At 52.4% G+C, this 19,857-nt stretch overlaps 2 protein-coding genes across 2 annotated transcripts; one reads left to right on the forward strand and one right to left on the reverse strand.

Moving 5' to 3' along the window:
* The first annotated feature begins 79 nt into the window (after positions 1-79).
* Positions 80-3,939, forward strand: FTH1 (ferritin heavy chain 1). The gene is made up of 4 exons (XM_064513298.1): positions 80-311; positions 2,150-2,296; positions 3,072-3,197; positions 3,602-3,939. Exons 1-4 carry the CDS (start codon positions 201-203, stop codon positions 3,764-3,766), a joined length of 549 nt encoding a protein of 182 aa, XP_064369368.1. The 5' UTR covers positions 80-200; the 3' UTR covers positions 3,767-3,939.
* Positions 3,940-5,212: 1,273 nt separating this feature from the next.
* LOC112991699 (bestrophin-1-like) lies at positions 5,213-15,074 on the reverse strand. Its single transcript, XM_026114366.2, has 9 exons — positions 14,923-15,074; positions 13,796-13,890; positions 13,139-13,372; positions 11,906-12,060; positions 10,770-10,847; positions 8,590-8,742; positions 7,973-8,053; positions 7,077-7,228; positions 5,213-6,687 (listed from the first exon to the last, which is right to left on the reverse strand). The coding sequence occupies exons 1-9, from the start codon at positions 15,072-15,074 to the stop codon at positions 5,487-5,489; spliced, it is 2,301 nt and encodes a 766-aa protein (XP_025970151.2). The 3' UTR covers positions 5,213-5,486.
* Between the last annotated feature and the right edge of the window lie 4,783 nt (positions 15,075-19,857).

A 19,857-nucleotide genomic window follows, 5' to 3' on the forward strand; every position in this document is an offset into this window, starting at 1 on the left:
GGCCCCGCGGCGCGTGTGTTGTTGCGCGGCGGGGGCGGGGCCGGGCGCGCGGTGACGCCGCGGGGGCGCTATAAAAGGCGGCGCGCGGCGCGGCGGCGGCCCAGACGCGCCGGCGGGGCTGAGCGGAGCGGGTTCCTGCGTCAACAGTGCTTGGACGGAACCGGCCGCGCTCGCGCCCGCCTCTCCCGCACGGCAGCGCCATGGCGACGCCCCCTTCCCAGGTGCGCCAGAACTACCACCAGGACTGCGAAGCGGCCATCAACCGCCAGATCAACCTGGAGCTCTACGCCTCCTACGTGTACCTCAGCATGGTGAGCCCCGGGGCGGGGGCGGGGGCGGGGGCGGGGGGGTCTGCCTGAGGTGAAGGGGGGGGTCGGGCCCTATTTGGGGGAGGGGGGGCCTTTGAGGGGGGGGAGAGGTGGCCTTCGGGCCTGCCGGGTGTGGGGCCTACCTCGGGGATGGGACGGGGGGAGGCAGCGGTGTATGCCCCCTCCTCCCCTAAGGGAGCCGGGCCTGCCGCTTGCGGGACCCTCCCGGGGCAGGGGAAGGTTGCGGGCCTTTGCGTGTGCGCTGCCCGCCGCCGCGCGGGTGCTGGGCCCGGGGGAGGTCGGGCCCGCCCGCCGCGGGGGGGGGGGGGGGGGTGCGCCTTGATATCGCCGCTTCCTGTGGGAGAGGGGCTTGCGAGGGGTAAAGGCCTAGCTGGGGCTGTGGGGCTAGTGCTCCCGTGCCCGCCTCCCCCCAGGGGGGTCGGGCTCTCTCGTAGCCGAGGTGCCCGCCCGCCTGAGCGGGGGGGGGGGTCCCTGTGTGTCGGGCGGCGCCTCCCCAGGGCGGGCCTCAGCCCTCTGGGGGCCGGCTGCCTGCGTGCGCTGTTTTTTTTCTTATTATTTATTTTTATGCTTGCTGCGGTGTTTATCTCCGCGGCGAACTTGGGTTACAGGTTAACCGTTCTCTGTTCGCCGCCCCTGGCAGACTTGTTATCAGCACAGGGCAGCAGCTGCCAAGCAGCTCTGCCCTTGGGGCTGGGCTGGATAGCAAGAGCTGCCTGATGAAGAGATTGGCACCTCTCCCACAGGCACTCTTCTCCCCGAAGCAAGGTTTTTCATTCGTAGTTCCGCAGTGAATTGGTAGGAAGTCATGGTTTCCTCGGAGCTGTATTTGCATGTCTCACTCGACATGAGACTCCAATTTTAGCCATAGCTGAGATGAGTAACTTTGGGTCACAACAGCAGCTCTGACCTCTGCACAGCAGTCTGGGGGCTTTAGATGAGCAGGTAACTTGACACTGTGGCATGTTATGGCATTTAGGTGGATAACTTACCTGCTTGTTACTGTGAAGGTCACACCCTCAAGCTGAATGTAACTGTTGGTGGATGATAGTGGTACACAAGCACCAGTGTTTTTCCATGAAGCTCCTACACTGCTGGTCTAATGGCAGTGAATTCTGTAGCTGTTAGCCTTGTAAATAACTGGCAGCTGATACAAAGCTTTCCATTGAATCCTGCCCAGTGTCTTTGACCAAAAAACAAACAAGCTGTGGATTGGCTTCTAACTGCTGGTACAGATGCTTGTTGACTTTAAATAAGATTATTTTGTATTTGCTGTTTAACTCCTGGCAAAATGTATCTTCAACTATTGTCTCTCTAAAGTGCTGCTAATTTTCTTCTTCAAAAGTAAAAAAGGGATTTCCCAGGCTGTTGCCTCATAAGCCCAGTGAAGCATGGGAACCTTATCCCAGAAGTATCTGGAAGTTCTTGGCCACCTTTAACTTGTGTTAAGAAGCCTAATTTTGACTCATGGCCATTGTTAAATGCAAACAAAGGGAGCAGGGGAAACCTCTCCTTGTAGAAGAGGAACTTGGTAGCGCTACACTTAATTTGTTGTGTTGAGGCATTTGGATGGCGCTCAGAAGGACAGGTGTCTTTGGTCCCCTTCTGAATACACTTAAAAACTGTTTCTCTGTTGCTTGCTGAAGAAGATTTTGCCGCATTGCCTTGCTGTCATCACACTGCTGCTACCTTCAGTTTGGGCTCCAGCCATTTTGAAAAAAGGGCTGGTAGGAGGCGTGTCTGAAGTCACAGTACTGACTTGGGCTTGTGTGGCTGCTGGAGTGAGGCTTCAGGTTTTTTAGCATGTGAATTCTTGTTTTCAGTCCTACTATTTCGACCGTGATGATGTGGCTCTGAAAAACTTCGCTAAGTACTTCTTGCACCAGTCCCATGAGGAGCGTGAGCATGCTGAGAAACTGATGAAGCTGCAAAATCAGAGGGGCGGGCGTATCTTCTTGCAGGACATCAAGGTGAGAGAAATAGAGCTATGGATACCTGGAACATGCTGCTTGTTCTTCTTGTCAGTGACTTCTCCAGATAAGGCCTTCTTGGTTCATTAGCCTGTTTTGTAGAGATAACACTCCTGACTTGCTTGCCATGGGAACATGAAGTAATGTGAAGTTTCCAGTTGCTTGCTATAGCTTATTGCAAGATTTCATGGCACTGTTTCCTTGAAGTCACTTTAATTAGATTATTTAGAACAGCAGAAAATAAGTAATGTGATACGGTTATATTGTTTTGCAAGACTTAACTCTTCATGGGGAAAACAGCAAAGGGAGTGACAGATGTTTTCAGCAAAATCCTTTTGCTAGAAGTGAGCATTTGTAAAGACCAGACTTCCCTATTCTGGTATATAATATGCTTCATTTCTGAGATTGTCCATATTGCCTACCTATGCGGGTTGATGTTTAGGCTGTTAGCTTGTGATGGGAGGAGGAAGAAGGTAGCTTTGACTGAACTACAGGAGTTCACAAAACCAAGTGTGAGGAGATCTTAAGGGAATGTGGACAGATTTGGGACCTGCTATGTGCAAAGTGTACTGTGTGGGAGTGGCAAGTGTTCTGAAGGTACCTTAATGCTTGAAATTGCTCTTGGTCAAAGAATTTGAGTAGAAGACACTTGGTGAAGAACCTCAATGTGGCAAGCTGTTTCTCTAAACAGCGTTTAAGTCTGATCTAGAAGACTTTGTGCCCTGCTGCTCCATGAGTACTTACAGAAGCTATGGTCATGTGCTTCCTCTTTTAGAAGCCAGATCGTGATGACTGGGAGAATGGGCTGACCGCAATGGAGTGTGCTCTGCACCTGGAGAAAAATGTGAACCAGTCACTGTTAGAACTGCACAAGCTGGCAACTGAAAAGAACGACCCACATGTAAGTGGATGGTGAAGCTGAGGACGTAGCTGTGCAATGAGTGGGGCTTGTGTGGGTCTGATCCTGTGGGTTTGGGGGTGAACTGTGTGCCCCTGCTCTTCCTAAAGGTGAGAAGAGGTGTGAACTAGTCATGGGGCCCTTCTGAAGGGAAGGGTCTGGGTGTTAGGCTGTACTGTGGCCCTTTTGTTAGGGTTATTGTCACCTCTTTCTGGGAGAGGACCAATTGCAGTGCCTTAGGGTGGCTAAGGCCTCCCTTACAGAACAGTGGGTGCTCTATCAATGTAAATACTGATGCGCCTAGCTAGTATCCTAGCCCTGGAGAAGATCAGTAGGACTTTGGTTACTGCTTCAGCAGGATAAGTAGTGTTGTGGCATAAATGTAAACTCTCTTGTCTCCCTTGCAGTTGTGTGACTTCATTGAGACTCACTACCTGGATGAGCAGGTGAAGGCCATCAAAGAGCTGGGTGACCATGTGACCAACCTGCGGAAGATGGGGGCGCCTAAATATGGCATGGCGGAGTACCTGTTTGACAAGCACACCCTAGGGGACAGTGACAATGAGAGCTGAAGTCTTGCCAAGAGCCACCCTGTTGGTTTCAGGGGGACTCCTGCCTTGCTGCCCAGCAGTGCATGCATCTTCAGCTAGTTAGATAAACAGTTCTCATAATGCTGTACCAAATATCACCCCTCTCTCTTGTGTTTTGTGTACTGCCCTCCATCCAATAAAGTGACTTGGTTCAAGATGGCTTTTTCTGTTTCTCCCCAGAGTGAGAGGCCCATATTTAAAGGATTATGCTCCATAGTCTCCCTTGCGGATGTTATCTTAGGGTAGGCTTGGATGAAGGAATCTATTTTAGAGGGATCAGGTTTTACTTTGCTTGCGTAGCACTATTATAAATCACTTTTTTCATCCAGCGGGATCTACTGCAGGACTTGCTTGATGATTAAAGCTGCCTTTAAAATGGTTTTGCTGCAAAAGCTGCTGCTATAACGAATGTGCAAGGACCTGTGTGGGGGCTTGTCCCCGTGGATTTAGATGAGGTTACTGAAGGGAGGTGCCTCACCAGGCGCTGTGCATGTCTAACAAATGTCATTACGCTTTCTCTGTGTACAAGTGTGCTGTGAACCAAAGCTAAGAGCTGTGTGCTGTAATTGGGCTAGATTGAAACACTGCTACTGCAGGAAGTGAATCTAAGGTGTTCTATCAGGAGTCAGTGGGTGTGGTGGGGACCCCTGCCTAGGTTGAAAAGCTATACTTGGAAGACAGGATGGATCTCTGTTGTGGATGTAAGGCTTTAGAAGGGAGCTAAGAGGAAATGGCCTGGAACAACTTGTTGCGTCAGTGCTCTGTGTGATATCTGCAGCTGTCCTTGAAGACTTTCTTGTCCTTAAAGCAGGATAAATTTTGTGGTTTGTTTTCTGAATTCCTATTGTTGCATGGAAACTAAAATGAGGAAATGAAACAGCTGGGCCTTGACTTCAGCCTTGCTTTTATTTTCTTAGGGAAAATTAGTCAAAACTCATAGCTTTTAAATTGCCTGCTACCATCCAGACCACTTCTATGAGTGCTTTCAAATCTGTGGCAGATGGAAAAGAGACAACAGGCTGGGTAAATACCAGTAACTGCAGCCACTTGTTCAAGCAGATACTTACCTTGCCTTATTCTTTTTTCCCCCAATACCAGGAAAATGAACTAGACTGATCTGCTAAAGCGCTACAAGTCTGTATTGAGTGATGCAACTGTCTCATTTCAGTCACTTCCTTTCCCTGGAGTATCTTCTGCCAGTAGTCCAAGTCCTGCCCAGGCTTCCTGTACTGAGTCTTGTGACAAATGTTCACATAAGGCTCAAGTTCCAGTTCTTCCTGCAGTGAGGATGAGCAGGTATCTCTAGTAACTGTATTGCTCTTCTGCTTTGGTCTGCACCTATGCTCCAGGTTCTCGAGGCTGGCACCTCAAGCAGAGCTGCTGCTCTGCTGTTAGGTATTTGCAATACCTAGCGAAACTCCAACGAAACTCCAAAGTCTCATTTGTTCTTTTCCTATAAATAGAGATAATTTCGTAATGCTGCAACACTGAAGTTCTGTGCCTGTTACTGTACCTGAGGCCAGTAGCCATGAGTCACTGGTGCTGGATTCGGTTGTGGCTGGGCTGTTCCAGCAGCATGTGGTGTTACTCCCCTGCCCTCCTGTTAGGAGGATGAGTGCCAGTGTGGCTGGGTGTAAAGACACTGCAATATCACTAATATGGCAGGTACCTTAACAGGATAGCGTGTGCCTCTGGGTCTCATCTAGCTGTACTGATCTGTCTGCTCTTCACATGTGCTTTCACTGGTTTCCAGGATCACCTCCATCAGCCCCACATAGTCACCCTCAGCCAGGGAGATGCCAGAGTCATTGGGGGAAGGGTTCTCTGCTCTTCTTGGCTCTTTTGTAGGGTGAATGTTAGCGCTTCCGTTTCCAGTGTCTCTTGCAATCCCGGAAACCTCTGCGGGATGCTGGTCTGGAGCGTTGGCTGCATCTTCTGAAATGAGGCTATGAGCATCGGGGCCCGTGTTCCCCATGCGGGACCTCTCCAGCACTGGAGAAGTCATAGGAGTGAATGAAAAGCAGAGGGGGGCAGTGCCTCCAGGGGTTTTGTTACTGGGGGTGTGAAAGGCACTTGAATGATCAGAATTGGGGGTGGCAGCTGCTGTGTTCTCCAGAGTTAGCCAGGGTGGGTGGGAGCCTTTTGAGCTCTTCAGACTCTTGAAGCTCCCCTGCTTCTCATGGTCTGGGGACTCTGCCAGGAAGGGGAATTTAGGGCTTTCTGATGCTGTAGATTGAGCTCCTGGACTTCCTGTGGTGGCAACTTCTCTGCTTTTATTGTTAGAGTTGTTCATTTCTTCCTCTACGGTTACCACTAGGGAGTCAGGGGCTTTGCCCCGTTCTGCTGTTGGCCACACAAATGTTTCCTTTACCCCTGAGCCAATGGAGCTCTGGCTCTTGTATGTATCGCTCATCCTGGAAGGTGAGTTGGCAATGACATCTCGAAGAGAGGTTGAACATGCAGCAATGCTGGAGAGCGCAGGGGGCTTCTTGCGACCTTGACGTCTAGAAGGGAAGATCATGGGGATGGAGCTGATCGGTGTCTGCGGAGCGCTGTAGAAACCAGGTCTCTCATAGAATGGGGTTGATATGAAGGCATCAAACTCCCTCAGTTTTCCATCCTCTCTGTCCCACTGCTCCTGTGTGCTGGAGTCTCCCCTTGGCTGGTTGACGCTGCAAGGGCTCCCACACTTGACCATGTCTTGGTACGTGTAATGGGAGAAGGGGGATGTGGGGTCTCCTCGCCTGCGCAGCAGGTTCATCCGGGAAGAGGACCTGGAGAAGCTCGGTGACTGCACACCCAGCAGACGGCCCAGGTGTCCCAGTAGTGGTGTGGAGTGGTTTGCCTCCTCGTTCTCTTTAATTTGCTCCAGCGGCTGGAACTCCATCTCTTCTTTCTGCATGCTGGGGAAAGGCAAAACAGGCTGTTACACAGCCACAACAGAAGGCAGTTCCTGGTGGACCGGGTCAGCGTTAGCAGAGGCTGGCAGCGTGGGGAATGCTGCTGCTGTTGGCAAACCTCTGTCTTCCTGTATTAAGGAAGGTATAAGATGCCCTCCATAACAGGGATGCTCATATCAGAGTAGAGGAGGGGAGGGTAAACACTCCGAGGAATCTTTTTCCATGGAGGATGCTGGGTTTCACCTTGGGATGAGCCTAAAACTATCTTAGAGCAAGATTTCACAAGCTTTGGAGAAAGATGTTATTTTCTTATACTGTATTTTATAATATCCTACATGATGCCTGATCCAGAGTGTAAATGTGGTCTGTTCTGACACTCTGGTTTCACTCACCTGATGTCAAAGGTCGAGCCGAGGAACGATGGGCGCTTGTACTCAGCGGTGGCTGCGGTGTAGGGTGGCTGGGGGTCGGGCTCGTTCCAGTACAGGTCCTTCTCCAGAACGGGCAAATCCTGATGCATCTCATCCACTGCCATAAGGGAGACCTGCAGAGGACAGCAGGAACGTCACGGTGGGTAAGTAACTGGAAGGAAGGAGATGTTGAAGGAGATGTGAAAGCAACGCTCGCTAGGAAGGAAGAGCTCTATGGCCAGGACTGTGGTATTAGGAAAGACCAAAGGTGGAGAATTACTGCATGGAAGAAAGCGGAGGAAGCAGTTCTAGGGACAAGGTGAAATGTTAGGGAAGGGCAGGAATGATGGGTCACTGAAGGGCAGTGAGGATGTGAAACCAATTGAGTCTGGATCCATATGGTGGGCCAGAGCATGGAGTGGGAGGGCTAGGTGGGGCTGGAGTCAGCCTCTGTGTAAGCGCCAGGTGCTCAGCAGCACAACAAGCATATGCCAAAAGCCCCGGTGTGTGTGGAGTCTTCCTGGAACAGGTCTCACCCCATATTCTTCCCGAAATCTAGGATGTCTCCTTGGCTGGTTAGAAGGAACACTGAGCTGGCTGCCTTCATCATCATACAGGTAGGGAAGCCATGTGCTCTCCTCTTGCTCTCCCCAGCCATCTCCCTGTGGAGATCCTGGGGCCCTTAACATGCAGCCCCCACCTTGGAGAAAAGGCCTAGGGGAATGGGGACAGCCCCTGTGCCCTGCTGCGGGCGTGGGTGTTGTGGGACAGCACGGTGACCGCGCTCCTGACAGGGCTTGCTGGGCCCATGGGCGCAGTCCTGCCTCTGCGCTCCTCCGCAGGTCGGGCTTGTCTGCGGGATCTCGCCTCCACTTTACCTGCAGGTTCCTGTCGATGAGCCAGTTGGTTTCAAAATCGTCATCGTCCTCCCCAAAGGGGTTGATGAGTTGCTCAGCCACCTGCATGTGGAGAGGACACAGCAAGGGTCATGGGGATGCCTGCCCCCTTTCCTGTGGGGCAAAGGCTTGGTGGGCAGAGCCCAGAACCACGCTGAAAGGGGACGTCCCCTGAATTCGGAGCACTGGTGATCCTCCCGAAAAGGGGCAGGTTAAAAATGGGGGCTTGGCAGTGGCTGGGAGTCCTTGGTGCTGGTGCGCCCATTCGCCGTGGGACGGATAACAGCCCCTGGCTCACATGGCCTTTCTGCCACCGCAAACCACGCACGATACTTTGCAGGTAAAACGTGCCTCACTGCCTCTCTTCTGCCCTGCGAGGGCAGAAGCATAGGAAAGATGGATCTGTTCTCCAGGGCGAGACACTCAGAGGTGAGACAGTCTTGGCAACACCCTCAGCTGCTGTTGGCTCTCTGAGTGCCAGCACCTGGCACTTTGTCCATAGGCCAATAAAACACAGCTGGAGTTGCTGGTGAGCACAAACTGGGAAAAACCCTTGTCTGGGTCTGATTCCAGCTCCAGGCATGTTTTCTTGGACTTACCTTTAGCCAGCCAGCATAGAAGAAGAACTGCAAAAATGTAAACACAGGCACAAAGAGATCTAGTTCATGGCCAGGATATGCCTTTTCTGGGTCCAGGAACTGCCGCCCGATCAGACATGCCAGGAAGAAGCTGTAAACAGCCACGGTCACCACCTGGGAAAGAGGCCAGGGAACACACCAGAGGAGCTTGAGATCCCAGCTTGCTTTCCCAGAGCCTCCCCTCCATTCCACCCCACACCTCTCCAAACTGCAGCAAGCTGCAGAGCTGCTGGCTCTGTGGCCTTTTGGAAACCTCGTACCGAATTATGACAGGCTTGTCCTCTGCTCTTTGCAGGAAGATGCATTTCCACTGAAGAAAGCTTTAAAAGTAACCTTTGCCCTGTAGCTGCTATTTACATTGTATTTCACTCTATGCTGTCCCCGGAACGACCTCTGTGTAGGTGTCATAAAAAGAAGGGACCTGACCTCCCGGACAGAAAGAGCTTGAACAACGGACGTGGCTGCATGGCTGGTCCACTGCTGAGGTAAGGGGTGCTGTGAGCTCTTCTCATTCTTGCCCCTGACTCTCCCAAAAGCTGCTTTGACCCTCCTGTGGCTCAGCCTGTGCTGGCACAGACCATGCCCAAGTCAGGGAGGGGAGACGCTGGCAGTGCTGCCAGCTCTGAACTGCCTCCTTCCTTCCTGCTCCTCATGCTGAGCTGCTTTATATTTGCCTGCTTGCTTGTCCAGACTTCAGGCCACAAGGTGCTTTGTGCTTTTCTCTGTAATCATGGGGCTGGAAACTTCCCCTTTTCAAATTAATAGCAGTGGAGACTCTCGCACAGTCTCTTGATGCCCCAAGCAGGGTGTTTCAAAACCCAAACACTGCATCAGAAGACCTGCGAGCTAGCTGTGCAGCTCCCTGCAGTGAACAGTGCGTGGATGTTTCACGATGGGCAGAAGGCCCAGTTGCAAAAACAGACTGCAGTATGGATGGGCACCTATAGAAAAATGGTTTGTGCACTGCAGAGGCGGTGAGGACCCTGGCCAGGCTCTCTGGCAAAGGCCCAGTTGCAAAAACAGACTGCAATATGGATGGGCACCTATAGAAAAATGGTTTGTGCAATGCAGAGGCAGCGAGGACCCTGGCCAGGCTTTCTGGCAAAGTGCCTTGCTAACCACTACAAGTGCCCAGGATGAGGCTGCCAGAGGAGCTGCCAATCTGGGCCTGGTGTTTTCCGCAGCTTGGCCTGGCTCTGCCTTGTGGCCCTGGGCTCCAGCCGTACCTCCCCTGTCTGCTCCTCAGCTCCTTCCTGACCATCTCCGTAGCCGAGACTCCCCTTGGTGCTCCTTGGATAGAGCTTTGGTGGAGCTGTGCTCGTTTTCGCAGGGCCCTGTGCTCACAGGTGAGTGCTGGCAGTAGGGCCCTGGCTGAGCCTGTTGGCAGGGCCTGCAATGCCATGCCAGGTGGCACAGAGGCAGCGTGCCACCCTCCCCCCAAAGGTAAGTGTGGGATGCAAGTGCAACACACCATGCTGCTGCTTTTCTTCCTAGAGTGCAGGATGCTGTGGTCCGTGTAGGAATATAAGTTCCCAATACATTCCCCATTAACCTCCAGCAACGCATGAACAGGAGCAGCTCCCGTTTCGCGGTGGAGCACGTTAGCGTTATCTGAGCAGCCGGGTTGTATGAGACAAAGGAGCAGTTTGGTGCCAAAGCGTCTATCTGGGGTTGCATCCAGGGAGCTGTTAAACAGCTAAGTACAGGCCCACGGCTCTCCTCCGTGCCCCTGGCACGGCTCCACCAGAGCTGCCCTGCGCGCTGCAGCAGCCTCGCTGGTGAGTGGGAGGAAAGTGCTGAAGGGACGAGCTGCAGAGGAAGGCTGGGGGTGTTGCAGGGAGCGGATCTGCATTTGTCTGTGCTTTCACTGTACTTGCATTGCATGCGTATGCTTAGTTATCCCTGGAGAGTATGTGCTTGTGCAGAGGTGACTGTTCAAGCTATGGAAATAAATGGCTGGGCTGAGTGCGTGCCGGGTTACATACGTGAGGGAGCTGGCACAGGGTTATGTGTGTAGGTGGAGATGCAGGGTCCCAATGTACGTAACGTGAGCACGATCCATGTGTGGGGTATGTGTGTCAGCGGGGGGTCCCTAGCAGCACAGGCAGGGGATCAGCAGGTGGGGGGGATCCCATTCTCACCTGGGTGTAGACCAGGGGGATGCTGATCCAGTCGTACCCGTAGAGCCGCCCGCACTGGCTGCGCAAGGTGTTGAGCTCCTGGAGTGGGGAAGAGGAACAGAGCGTTGGCATGAACCTCCCATCTCCTCACTGTGGACACTGCCTCTCTCCAGCCCGCTTCCCCTTCATTGACCTGGCCTGTCCCCTCCTGCTCCCGTCTCCTCTGGAAGGGGGGACTCGGCCACGGCTGCTGCTCCCAGCCTTTCCCCATCAGATCACCAGCAGGGGCTCCAGCTTGCCCTGGAGGAGCTCCTTGCTGCCTGGATGTCTCCTCACAAAGTGAGCAGCTCAACAGATTAGGCACAAAGTGCCTCAGAAGCACCCATCTCTGTCTCCTGACTACCCAGTGAGCCTAGATAAATAGCCCAGAGGGAGATGCCTATCTCTGGGCAGGTGAATCTCATTCCAGGTAATAGAAACAATGTGATTCTCTTTGCACATGAATGCTAAGGGAGGATGAGCTGCTCTGGAGTCTTTTTCTTCTGTAGCTGGGCTGGGATCACTGACAGTCTTGCCCATGGAGCACGGCCTGCTTCTTAGGACAATCCATGGGTTTTTACCATGAAGTTCTCCACAGGGACCTTGGCTGCTATTGATTCTTTTGACCTGTCCGGGTCTCTTTCCAGGCATGTGCTGTGCTTCCTCGCAACTCCTGAGCTGTGTCCTAGAGACCTCCACTGGCCGCTGCAGTTGGCTGCTCTGGAGTCTGTGAAGGCTGGCTGTGTGAAGGAGAGCTGATCCACGGCCTCTGATGTGGGTGCCTGCCGTTACCACGTCTACATGGGAGTCCCATGGTTCCTCCCAGGCCCTCATTCAAGAAAGAAGTCACATTTCCCTCTTCTCTGTTGCATGTGACCTCACTGCCGTATGCCAGTGGGCTACCCAAAGCTCTGCTCTGCCCTGAGCTGGGGAGGCTAGTGGGTGGTGGGGGACATTTCCCATCAAAGTTAATGTAATATCCTCAGGGCCAGGCTTGGCTCACTGGCTGGAAGTCCCACCTCACCCTATTTCTCGCCTGACCTCTGGAAATCCCTGTGATTCCACCCAGGGAAGAGGACAAGAATCTTAGACAGTCTCCTTCTGCCTCTGTCACTCACATTCAGGATGCCTTGGAGCAGCACGCTGTCCCGAATCCTCCCCTCATTCCGTGCCTTCACGGCCAGATTGGTAAACCACACGCACGGGATCCAAAACTTGTTGTGGGGAGAATTCAAGCTCTCAAACTTCTTGTGTTCTTCTGGCGTCATGAGGCCTAAGTGGAAAAGAGGAGACAAGAAAGGGATGGCCATAGAGGGCAGAAGGGAATTAATCTGATCTGAAGTGAAAACATCTAAACTTCAGGTGGCCATCTTAGCTCTCCTTATAATCATGGGAAAGATGCAGGCACTCAGTCTTTGGGAGACACCTAAAAGGAGGACAAATCTCCTTGTTAAAACATTGAGTTATAGAGATGTGAGGGACAGGATTCATCTCATTTCACTTTAAACGTCTGCAGCATATCTTCCTCTGATCTGATCACAGCTAGTGGTGTGATGTGGTACTGCTGAGGCTGCAGTCTCCTGGCTTACTTCAGGCATTTGCGGAAGATGGGATAACCTGTGTCCTAGAAGTGCCTGTTTCTCTCCCCTGGATTGCAAAGGCAGCCCAGGTGACTAGGGCAGGTGCAGACATCTGCATTTGGGTAGACTGTGAAGTGCTGTACCCTGAGAAGTGTCTTGGGAGATGCTTCAGGGAGCCCTACAGGGACCACTGTTCAGGTCAGAGGCTCCCAATTCCCACTTGCCCAGTGGACAGTTGTTGCCCTGAGGGAGGGCAAACATCCTACTTGGCAGAGGTCCACTCCTTTCTGCCATGGACCCATGCACGGGGTCATTTATTCCAGACAGCTCTGCTTTTTCTGTGTACCCACTTGGTGCGGGATGAGCAGCTGCCAGTGAAGCTGCTGCACCACGGTCACACTGACCTGATCAGCCAGGGCTGCCCCGTGACCTGCAGCATCTCTGCATTCACAAACCAGACCTCACCAGCCTCTCTACATAAAAAATTTGGGCAGAAGACCCTTCATTGTCCAGACTACCTTTCAGCCACCAGCAGGAATACATGTGCTGTGCAATAGGGAAACGTAAATGGTTGTTTATTTGGGCAGAGCAGAGTAGGGCAAGAGCGGATGCTTAGCACTGCAGCAGACATTAGCTGAGCACGTTGCAGCACTATCCCTACTCCAGTGTGGGGGTTACAGGGCCTTTTCCAAGGCTCTTTGCCCCAAGCAGAGCAGCAGGGTGCTGTCTGCCTGGAGCCAGAGATGTGCAGAAGGCAATACCAGTACTGACCTGCCCTCACGACGTGCTCCATGCTGGGGAAACGCTTGTAGACAGCGGTGCTGACTGAGCGCAAGATCAGCACGCCGCAGAGGTTGCTGTAGCGCATGAGGGTGCGACGCAGGAGCCGCCCATACTCATCCTCCCCATCCACGTTGCAGGAGACCAGGTTCATGATACGGTCGGGCCACGGGATGCTCTCGTACTGAGCCCACCAGCGGGACACCACCAGAGCCACGTAGAAACCTAGAGGTGAGCTGAGCAAATTAGCCATCCTAAAGGAGTGGGAGACGTATGTGCTTATGTGAAGGAAGGCGGGTACTGCTCACACAGGGGCAGGTGCAGGCATGCCTAGAGGGCAATTCAGATCTTCTTGCCAAAGTTAGAGTGGGCAAGCCTGGCTTCCCTGGTTTATTCAGTGCTATTCGGTCCTTGTGCTCCTGGCAGAACCCAGAATGTGTCTGTACATCTGGACGGTGCAAGCTGTGTGCTGGGGGCATCCCTCACAGCTGGGACACAAGATGATACACTCTCTGTGGGGAGGTTTTGCAAAGGCAGAGTGAGGGATCTGCTCAGTGAATTCTGCCTGCCTGCAGAGCTATATCCAACCAGGGAGAAGAAATGCTGTCCCTTTTCCCTCCCCACATATTCCCAAATAGAGCTCGTTACCCAGTACAAAGGACACGGGTATCAGCTCGGCATAGCTGTTGCAGTAGAGTGCCACCTTCTCAAACATCAGCCTTTGGCTCTCACTCAGGATCAACCTGAAAAGGAGAAAGAGAGGCATCAGGCTCAAAGAAGAGGCTGTGCCTCACTGGGCCCGCTGGAATAGGAGTCTGGCAAGGGAAGCCAGGCGTGGGTAGTCACGACACTGCCACGCTGTGAGCCTGGGGGTGATCTGGGTGAGCAGCCCCTGTGAGCGTGGGACATCAGCACACATCTCCCCTGGGAAAGCCCACCTGAAACACCCTGCTGCCCCATCCACAGGAGCCAGAAGTGGTCACTGACAGTGTGTGTTGTGGTAAGTGATGCAGTTCGATGTCAGGGACTGCCCCTACATTTCTCATTTAGGAGAGTATTACCTGGTATTGGGTTTGCCACAGAGCTTGGACATGTACCGCAGCTCATTTAATACCCTGCTCATGCCAGCACTGGCTGTTGTGATGTTAATTCCTGCCTCTTTCTTGGAGCTGCTTTTCTGCCTCCATGCTGCATCTGTGCATGTTGACCTGGCTAGGGGAGCTCCCTGGCTTTCCCCACCGAAAACGGATCAGCCACAGAATACAGTTGCCTCATCACAGATCTGCGGCTCCAGAGCTGATGCCTACTCTCAGAAATGGACCCAAGGTATCACCAGTTGCGTGAGCAAGGGAGACTCTCTCCTAAAGCTCCCCATTTTGGGCCAACTCCAGTACTAGCCTAGCCCTGGGCTCCACTGATCTACACTTCATTGTTCTGTGGGTAATCATCCAATGCCACTCTCCATCCCAGGGAAGAGAAACTATGTCCCTACCCAGTCTGGAAAAAGGAAATTTGTCAGCTGCTAATACTGAGCGGCTACCATACTGGAGCAGTGAGGAAGGACCTTTCCTCTCCTGACTTCTCAGCAGATGCGAGGGGCAGGTCCTGTCTATCCTGGAATAGACTAACTCTGTGCTTTGTGAAAGTAGGCTGGCCAGTGGCTGGCCGGCTCTTCGGCAGGACTGCTGTCCCAATCCTGCATTGCTCAGTTGTCCTGCTTCGGGGCAGGTTGAGAGTGAAGGGCTGTGTTAGTGCTGGAGTGGAAGGATACTCACCTGTAGACAAGACTGATGGTGAAGTAGAGAGTGATGAAGATAAGGAACTCGGAGTAGAGGAGTTTGTAGATGCTTCCTTTCCATTGGATCAGGAGCTGTGAGAAGGTGCCTAGGCGGGCATTGGCCACACGGTTGGTGTATGTTATTGTCATCGCAGTTTCTGGTGGAGACAAAACAAGGAGATGCTGAGTCTGCCAGCAAGCCTGCAGAGAGGGAGGAGACAAGGACAACCCCAGTGTCCCAACAAGCAAGCACGATGGAAAGAAGGAAGCAAAAAGACAGTAATAAAAAGGGACAGAAACAATGAGATGAGATCAAAATACAGGTAAGACTGAGTGGGATAGAGATCAGGAAAAAAACTATGGTGGGCAATTATTTTGATGAGCTTTCTATCTTTTCCCTGTCCTTGAACTGCACGTGAGCTGGTTACAATGACAGAGAACGTATTTGCTGGTGGAGCCCCAGTTTTTAGTGTTTGATTGTCAGTGTGGAGCTGGTTGGTTGGAGTGGACCGCATCCACATGATACTTCTCTCTTCTACAAAATGGTTGTTTAAGGTTAATTCTCCATAAACTCCAAAGTTGCTTACTGCAATTTTTTTTCCTTGTAGTATTCACTTCAAATAAGTTGTTTCTGCAAACCTGCTTGTTAGGAAGTGTCTTCCTGGACTACTGCTGGCAAATAAACCCCAAAGGAAAGCTAGAATCCAGGAAAGAGATTTCTCAGTACTGACCCAGGTGGAAGGACCTTTGGAAATCTGACAGTTTTTGTAACACCTGCCCAATAAGTACAGCCGTCTCTAAATTTGGGCTGGGGACTGTGCCTGGACTATGCTGGTCCTGGTGCTGGTCCTGCAGGCAGAACCGCCCTCCCTATTTGAGACTGAGAGACTGAGTTTGGCCAGGCTCATGGAGCACAAATTCCAGCAACTCCGCCTCCCCTCTCCTCCAACCATACATTTCACAATAAATCAGGCTGGAAGGAAAAAGGCATTCAGGCTGGTGAGCTGCCTCCCAAGCAGGCAGCGACCCCAGTGCATAGGCTTCTAGCCTAACCCTGAGTAAATAATTATTTACAATCAATTAATAATCAGACTGGCATTCACAACAATATGAACCTGTAAAAAAACAGACCAGTATGTAATCCAGGATGTTACATTGACATTTGTCTAACAGAGGCACTAACATTAATAGTTCAGGGGTCTTGGGCTCTTCTCTGAATGATGGAGGCAAAGAAGCATTTCAGGGGGCAATTACTTATTTACTGGTCTGCAGCAGCAGCTGAGGGCAGGGGAGATTGGATCCATGCTTCTAATTTAAGTATCTCAGTGAAAGGCCTACAGTTAGGTGGGGACAACACCGATCCCAGTGAGCTGGTGCTCTGAGGAGAGGATGTGCAAAAATAGCAAACTCTGTTTTGTTTGCTTTTTCAACCAAATAGCATATTTGTCCTGGCTTTGGCTTCTTGGTGCTGCTCCTCCTTTGGGTTGCACTTTTATAACCCTCCTTGAGTCCCCCCCCATATCAGATGGGCAGAGCTGGCACCTGCCCTGCCAAGAGCTCCCCAGCTGCACAGACGTGCCTTTCACTAGGGCCTCGTGTACATTCATGCCGTTTCCATGTGTATTTCTGGCCAGTGCATGGAATTTAGAGGAGTATTTTTAATTGCCCCAGGCACTGCACACATATGAGCTGTACAGATGAGAAATGTGTGCAAACACACACAAATTTGTTGGGGGCTGCTTACAGGAAGCTGGCTGTATTCTCCAGGCTTTGGGTCTTGAAAGTGCTCAGGGAGACTTTTCATTGCGTAATTCAAATACAGATTCACTTTTTACCAAACATGGAAAACTTCAGCTCTTGTCCGTGTAAATAATGGATGTCACCCACCTCCATGCAGTTCTGCTCGGGCACAGGATATGGGGCTTTTCCCAGTGCTTTTTCCTCCAGCCCTGAAGGCAGTTCCTTGTCAGCCTGCCAGTCTGTGCGGGACTGCCCCGGGATGTCACTTGGCAGCTGGCACGCTCGAGGACCATTTGTGGTTGAGGTACGTGGTGTGAGGTGGCTCACCGCAGCGTGGGCGCTGGCCCACCAGAGTCATCTGGGGAGGAAGACCCATGCCCTGCTGCTCCCCACGGCGCTGTGGGAGAGCGCGGTGCCGCTGCCTCTGCACATCTGCTCCCGGCCACCGCCTGCATCAGCCTGGCTGATCTGTTTGGACCAACCATCGCCTCTGGAGCTCAACCAACACTAATCAGGCTGTAGGAGCCCACAGCAATCAAGAGCCCCCAAGAGAAAGACAGAGGCAGATTTGCCTGCATCAGGTGCGTTACCCACAGCATAACACCGGAAACGGACGTGAGCACCAGCTGCAAATACGGAGAACAAATAGATACAGGGGAGAGATGGAGTGAGAGAAGGAGCGACGAGCTCACAGACGCGTAGAAAGATAGATGGATCAAGCAGCTAATCTCTGAAGGAATCTGTCCGCTCTTGTGAGGACAAGATACTTACAGTCATGGGCTCCTGAGCTGCGCTGGAGACTGTGGAAGTTTGGCCCCGCAGGTGTCCTTGCTGGGTCCTTTGTGGCCCACGCCACGGCCCGCCTCCTCTTGCCCCCTTGGCTCATGGGGGGATTGAACCTGACAGACACGGTGCACTAAGGAGCCTGAAACCCACTTGGGAGCTGCAGCCGGTCACTTGATTCCATAATCCTTCCTCATTACAAAAGAGACTCTGTTGTCTTTTTCCCTGTTCCCTTCTAATCTTCTGAGTAAGCCCTGTGTGTTTATAGAGGCGGCCGAAGGAGGGGGAGGCAGGGCTGGCTGCTCCTCAGCTGCTGCTGCTAACTCCTGGCACAGCCGTGGTGACTGCCAGAAGGGAGGCATTTTCCTCTAATTCTTTCCTGTTTGGTCCCTCTCTCTGTGTCACGATCTCACAGGAGCTCCAGGAGATTAAGTAGGGCTGGAATTTTCCACAAGTGCTGTAAAATGTGTCCCCCTTAGGCACTGCGTGGTCCTCTCTTCCCTGGGTGTTCCTGTCTCCTTGGATCTGTGTGACCCCCCTCTGTACTCAATGTCTCCTTTGGAAACACCTGGCTCATGCTCCAGATCTCACAGATGTTTCTCTGTGGTGTTTCCCCACCTTCCTCATTGTCTCTTCTGTCCCTGGGCGAGTTTGTCATCTCTTCCAACTTGTGGTCTGGGTGCTGGGGACTTCCACTTTGCCACTGACTTTCTGTGTGTTCACTTTCTTTGCCACTTGCTTCTCCAGCAGTGCTTCTGGGCTGTCACTGCCCTTCCTCGCATGCTGCCCTGGGAAATGGAGCTCCTCACCTTTGTCCCCAGCCCAGAAAACTCTTTGCCTCTGTCTCTCCTGGGCTCACAGTCACAGGGCTCCCCTCAAGCCTTCATTCCTTTTTCTACCCCTAAGCTGTCCCTCACAACCATAACCATTTCTCTCTTCCCCCTTCTAGTGTGGGATCCTTTTTCTTTCCTCTCAAGCCCACTTTTAAGAGACTTTTCTTCCATGAGCCTTTGAAGCAAGGTCCTTTCCCACCAGTTTAGCCTCTCTGTGGCATACATCCTTCACGATGGGTATGGTACACGAAATGCTTTGCTGTTTGAAATGCAATGCGAGGCAGGCTCCTGGACCAGCAACTACATGCTTGTGGGCACAGGGCTTTGCCTCACCCACAGCTCTTCAGGACACCTCTGTGTCTTTCCATCCCCTTTCTGCCCACTCATTTGGGAATTTGTCTCTATTGTCCAAGGGGTGATTGGGCATGGTAATAGTATCTGCCAAATGGGGGTGGGAGTGCAGCTGTAAGAGGTATCACTCTGTTCCAAGTGAGCCAGGCCAGGCACATGGCAGGATTGTGGGGAAGGAAGGGAGATTTCATCAGGGTGCCTGTGGAGCGGGGAGCTGCACCCTAGGTGAGTCAGCTTGTCATGATGGATGGTCCTATGTCTTGGGTTTCTCCTGATGGTACTAAGCTCCTCTTTATCACTTTAGGCAATTAATGCCACCCCACAGAATCCGGTGGCCTTTCCAGAACTGGTGCTCAGCTCCCACTAACCCCTGGTGTGCCTAAGACACTTATATTTCCTCCAGTCAGTGGTTGCAGAGCTGCTACAGCTTACATGGGCTCCTAGAGACAATGAGATGCTGAGAGCCTTAAGCCAAGCCATGGCCCTATCTCAGCACCTGCACCCAACTTCATAGGTGTGCTCTGACCCTCCTGGTTTCTGTCATTTCGCCAGCCATGTGCCACTGTGAAGGGGGAGCGTAGGTCTGTCCTGCTATGTGCAAGAGGTTTGCCTGAGTGTGGGAGAAGTGCTGAGTGAGAAGAATATGTAGTGCTGTCTAGGAGGGCTCTGCTGGCTTCTACGGCTCCTCCTTGGAGAAGCATGCTTGAGCACACTGCCTTGATGTACTGGAGAAGTTGCTTTTGCCTCCTAACACTACCTTTCTTGGCATTTCACTCCTCTCTGGTTTAGGCAGCTGTCCAGCCAGCTTCCAAAAAACCCACCCTTAGGTACTAATGCTGTTCAAACACAGGAGAGCCTGGGACTTCTCCCCAGGTCTGGCTGCTCTGCAAGGCAGGAGCTGGGGTCCTGCGTGTACAATGTGCTGCGTGACCTTGGAGTGTGAAGTCCTCAGGGTGGGAGCTCTCCTGCGTCTGGGCAGCCTCTGGGTATAAGGCTGGGGCTGTTGTTCGGCTGGTATGTTACAGTCCGTTACTGGTCTGACTCTGCTCTCTCCGTGTTGAGATAACAACGTGAGCTGTGATACCACCGTGGGCTTTTGCTGACTGTCCTGTGTAGTTGTGGCTGCACAGGCCAGCAGCACAAAACACACAACACTTTGCTATGGGGAGGGAAGATCCCCACAGCTAGGAGTAGCCAGAGACCCAGGCTCCTCCGTGAGGTTCTCC

The sequence above is a fragment of the Dromaius novaehollandiae genome, chromosome 5, assembly GCF_036370855.1.
Source record: "Dromaius novaehollandiae isolate bDroNov1 chromosome 5, bDroNov1.hap1, whole genome shotgun sequence".
NCBI classification, from domain to species: Eukaryota; Metazoa; Chordata; class Aves; order Casuariiformes; family Dromaiidae; genus Dromaius; species Dromaius novaehollandiae.